The 5,184-nt window shown below is 37.1% G+C and overlaps 1 protein-coding gene across 1 annotated transcript; it reads right to left on the bottom strand.

Moving 5' to 3' along the window:
• Window positions 1-441: 441 nt before the first annotated feature.
• Window positions 442-2,312, bottom strand: foxb1b (forkhead box B1b). The gene has a single exon (XM_051900212.1). It carries the CDS (start codon window positions 2,017-2,019, stop codon window positions 1,129-1,131), a length of 891 nt encoding a protein of 296 aa, XP_051756172.1. The 5' UTR covers window positions 2,020-2,312; the 3' UTR covers window positions 442-1,128.
• Between the last annotated feature and the right edge of the window lie 2,872 nt (window positions 2,313-5,184).

The following is a 5,184-nucleotide window of genomic DNA, read 5'->3' as shown; positions in this document are numbered from 1 at the left end:
TAACTTCAATTTTCACCACAGATATCTGATTACATCAACTATTGACATGTTCAACTACAGTTTAGCAAACCATAAAGTGTCCATATTTTCATTTCTAAATAGAATTCACAAGGGCCTTGCGACGAAGTCACCGAATAAGGAAATAAGCAAAATATGCAAAAGCAGCTATTCAGACCCGTTAATTAATTTACATTGGCCTACTTTTTTTAATTTCATAAATGCTCCGCCGATCTGACTAAAGTTGTGTAAAGTCGTCCCGTTCATCTTTAACCGACAACCGTAACTGGGCACAACAAGTGTTCCCAAGAGCTCAGAATTTTGTCTGTTCCATTTAATTTCATGAAAGTGTTCGAAGAAGTGCTCAAATCTCTTCAAATCTGTAATATTAATAATACAATATCGGGCAACTCCTTCACACAAATTAAAACGACAGTCTCAGGATATTTTAATGAGGTTTGATGACAAAGTTTATAATTTATTTCAGGTAAATACGTGAAAAGCAGCATGCTAGTACATGAGAGCATGTCAACATTATACAGAAAACTTATATACAACAGCTTTCACTATATTTTCAACGAAGCTGATAAATTAGACTGAGCATTGTTCACGGAACAATATCTCTTGCGATATTTGTAACGTCACACCAAAAGTGCATTGTAGGAGTATTTCCCTTTTTTTTTCTACACTGCCACACGAAAAAGCTGCAGCATCTGTGCTTATACATGCAATCCTCAATCCCTTTTCAGTTCCTTTACTTGATGTCGATGAGTCCTAATGGGTAAACAGCCCAAAATTAAGTTACAAGTAAAATTATCTACATAGAGAATGGTCGTATATTGTAATTCATAAACTTTAATCATATGTCCTAAACTCTTTACGCTTTCTTCTAACATTTTCATAGTCCATTGTGCATTTTTCAATAAGATTCTTGAACTTTAATAATATGAGGTAGCCTAATGACATAGGAAAATTGAGCTATAATCAAACTTAATATTTAATTCCTGTTTTTCGAGAAAATTTAAACAAGTCAACTTCTATAATTTCAGAGATATATGTTTTGTGTGTTTTCTTGTCTTGCCTTTTTGTCGGGTGGATGTGTAAGAAAAGTTTCAAGTTCCACTTAAAGTTTTAAGTGACCTCTTGACAGTGCACGGCGACCGAATGGAGCAGTGAGGTCGGGCTCGGTGTGGCAGGGCTGCTCTGGCTGGGAGATGTCGGGCTCAGGGACTGTGGAGAGCCGGAGAGGAACGCTGGAAGGCGCGCCTGCAGCGTCGAGATGGACGGAACCGGAGCTGGGGCGGGTTTGATTGGCACAGGGATCGCCGGTAAACTTTGCGCGCCATGACTCAGGGATTTGAGTGGTACTCCATAGGCAGTATACTCAGCGTCTATCACATTACTGCTATACATGTGGGGCCAAGCTGTGGTCAACTGATTGTGTATTTGATAACCCGTAGACATGGACTGCATGGTAGAGAAAGCAAGACTTCCTGGCATTTTGTAATCTCTGGCAATTATATTTTCAATGGCAAAAGGATGTTTGAAAGTAGAGGGTTGTGACACACTTAAGTTGTAGCTGGTCATCTGAGGTAGATGTGTCCCTAAAGCGGTCATTCTGAGTTTTGCTTGTTGCTGGAGGTAATGCGCCGCGTCTGAGGGTTTTTGCAGGTGCTCGGAGGTGATCATCACTTTGAATCTCTTGCGGCGCCTCAAGAAGCTCCCGTTTTCAAACATGTCACCGCAGTTGGGATGGAGAGCCCAGAAGCTGCCTTTCCCCGGCTGGTCCGGTCTCCGCGGGATCTTAATGAAGCAGTCGTTGAAGGAAAGGTTGTGGCGAAGGGAGTTCTGCCAGCGCTGCGTGTTTTCCCGATAATAAGGAAACCTGTCCATGATGAACTTGTAGATTTCGCTGAGCGGGAGCATCTTCTCTGGGCAACTCTGAATGGCCATAGCGGTTAGCGAAATATACGAATACGGCGGCTTCTGGTCGCTGTACGTGTTTCTTCCAGGACGAGGCATTTCCCCAACTGAATTAGCCTACCTTAAGTTCACAGAGTCAATGATGAATAGCTTCAAAACACTCCGAGTTTGTTGAAAATCTAACACTGATCCGCAGTGAAAAGTCAGGCATCTTATACAGGTGCTTCAGTTGACACTCACTTAATATCCATTCTTGTAAAAACTTTTGAGCAAATTATGCAGTGCGTTTCATTCGTTTGTTTTAGGAGTTTGTGGAATGCTGTCCATTTGTATATTGCTAGCTAAACTTCAGCATAAAATCAAAATCTCAAAGTCTTCTCTCATGGCCTCACTCGGAGTTCTGTGTGTGTGTGCTAAAGTCGCTGAGCGTCTGTCCCCCTTTTTCTGTCTCTTCAAGTGTTCTCTGTTGTCACATGACAATCTTCCTCAAAGGAGGGGCGCGCGCACTGTCTTCTAAACAGTTTTCATTTACACCTCTTTCACGCGACCCGCTGAACCAATAAAATTCATCTCCGCCTGAGGACGGAGCTCGGCAAGAGGCGACTGGATGTGAAATGATTGCACCTGGCTATTTTGCACGTGAACTTTGTAAACAAACACAGCAAATGTAGGGATACTGGCAGTCATTTATGGGGGAAAAGCTGGCGTAGTTTAAAACCTTAACTTTTCGTTTAAGCTCAGGCTGGTTGTGACTTTGAGATGACTTTTTGGCACCACCACTATTAGCATAATTAAAATCCTATCGACATTATTTTCCGAAATTTCATCTGAAGCGGATCTTTTCCCATTTTTTTTCTTTTTTTTAAGGCACCATAATTAGGCTCCTATGACTCATTTATTTATTTAGGCCTATAAAAATGAATAAAATGTATAAAAATTAAAAATTGCATATCCTACGCTGACAAAAAATGTTTCCATAATTAAGTTTGTTTTTTAAAATTGTTATTTTTATTCCTTTTCAACTCAATTTTTTTCATCAAATTCAGTGCACTAAAACGTGCGTTTTCGTCAGTTTGGCACCGGTTTTACTTCAACTTTAAGCCAGCAATTAAACCTAAGATTTCAGTTTTAATTAGCTCATAATTACAGTGTAATGTTTGGTAGATATAATCATATTAACCGGATGTCTTTCTTTATCAGGAGGTCTGATAGCCTCCTTAACTACTTCGCTTAAGTCATTCTTTTACTATGTAAAGCTTGACAATCACTCAGGACCACACGCAGGCAGCTTCCCATTCACACTGCTGAAGAAGGGAATTTATGTGCATATAAGCGAAATGGCGATACATGCTGGAATATACATTCTATACTATAAGAATACATTTTAAGACGTGTTTATTATCAAAATTAGTTTGAATTAAATCCATTAATGCCTAATGGATTGACATTCTCAGAGTGAAGGTTTGTGATAGTCGTTATTTTTTATCATTTAGAGCATTAGCGTGAAGATCATTGCTACACATTTTATCGTTAATTAAATATTTTTTGTTATTAATACATTAATTTATTTAATGACGTTTAAAAGATGGAAATGTGTTTTATTGTTGGTCTATTAATGTATTAACGACATAGGTTAAAAGAGATTAATTTAAGATCATCAGTTAAAACGAAGAATATTTTAGAGAAGCATATTATGCCATGTAAAAAAAATTGTTTGATTGCCATGCATATGGAGAGTTGTTAATTTTAACATCATTGTCCACTTTAAAATAATTATCCGCTTCACCGTGAAAATAAAGAATAATATGGGATATACAGACTCTAGAGAAGTGCCGGCATTACAACAGAAAGAATGATTATGTCTCAATCCTGTAAACAGATGAGGGCTGTCATAATTGGTCTGAGGAGGGGTGACGTCAAGGGCATTTGATTGGAGGATGAACTTCCAAATCACAGACCAAACCAGAGTTCTTTTTTAACTATTTATTTGGCATACTAGGGGTTTATGAAGACCTCATAAAATATGAAAAGACATATTAATGGAATATTAGTGACAACAATAATTCTATAAATAATGCATTTATATACAAAGAAAACAAACTTAAAATATGCTCTAATCTCTAATTAATTTTAACATTAGCATTAAAAAGGAAACATAATTAGTCAAAATTAGGTCAATAGCTTTTTAAGCTTTAATATAGGCTTGTGAGCACCATATTGTAGTTTTTCTGTTATGGGATGATAAGTGAATATTTTATCTGTATTATGGCTATTGTCTTTTATTGTCATCATTCTATTTGGATAGGCATATACAGTTGAAGGAAGGATGCAATCCTGAATGTGCCACCATTCTCCGACCTAATTGCTCCTGATGGAGTGCCTGTGTGTGGCTATGTGTCTGTGTGTGTGAGTCAAAGTGTGTGTAGATGCTGCAGTTAACCCTTGACCACTAGCACAGGGTAAGACTGGAAGCAGGTTGATGCTGTATTCCGTGATGAATGATATTTAGTCTAATGGAGAACATGTGACGCATCTGTGTCTGATAGATGATACTGGCCTGTAAATACAGCCCTCAACACCATGTTGTCTCATCCTCAGCCAGCCCAGAGCCTGGCTTTTTGTGTTCCGTTTTGAATTTTTTTATTGGGTTCTTTAGTGTATTTACTTGTCTTTTACTATATATTTTTATTCCTAAATGAACTTACAATATTAATACAGTTTATATTATAGAACTTAAAAGGGTAGCTTTAACGGGTCACCTAAAGTTCATGAAGATAACCAAGGATCTGCTGCCTGCGGCTGTCAGCATTACAGCAACCAGGCCTCACCTAAAGCATAGGGCAACAATTTGTAGTATAAGAATGACAATATTCCTGATAAAGCGTTGACAGTTTAGTGTTGAATAGGCGAAAGATCCTGTAATAATTAGCTAAGGTATGCTACATTTCCAAAATTTGCAGACGGTAAGATTTTTTAATGTTATTGAAAGAAGTCTTAAGTCTTTTTTAAATAAAAAAAAATCTATTATATTATATTTTAAAATGTAATTTATTCCTGTGATGGCAAAGCTGAATTTATTTGAAATAGAAATTACTATGTAAAACTCTTTACTTCTCCTTTTTGATGAATTTAATTAATTAAATATTCTTTCTCTATAAAAAACTGTTTATATACAATATAAAAATGATAAGCCATTAATGTTCATTACTTTTCTCTGTGTTTTGTTTCTATTTTGTCAAAGTACTTCCTCAGATAATCAGAGTA

This window comes from Ctenopharyngodon idella, chromosome 7, assembly GCF_019924925.1.
Source record: "Ctenopharyngodon idella isolate HZGC_01 chromosome 7, HZGC01, whole genome shotgun sequence".
Lineage (NCBI taxonomy): Eukaryota > Metazoa > Chordata > Actinopteri > Cypriniformes > Xenocyprididae > Ctenopharyngodon > Ctenopharyngodon idella.
This window is presented reverse-complemented; position numbering and strand designations above follow the sequence as displayed.

Excerpts from the sequence above, each read along its gene's own strand:
- foxb1b (XM_051900212.1), bottom strand. The coding sequence starts at position 2,019 with ATGCCTCGTCCTGGAAGAAACACGTACAGCGACCAGAAGCCGCCGTAT.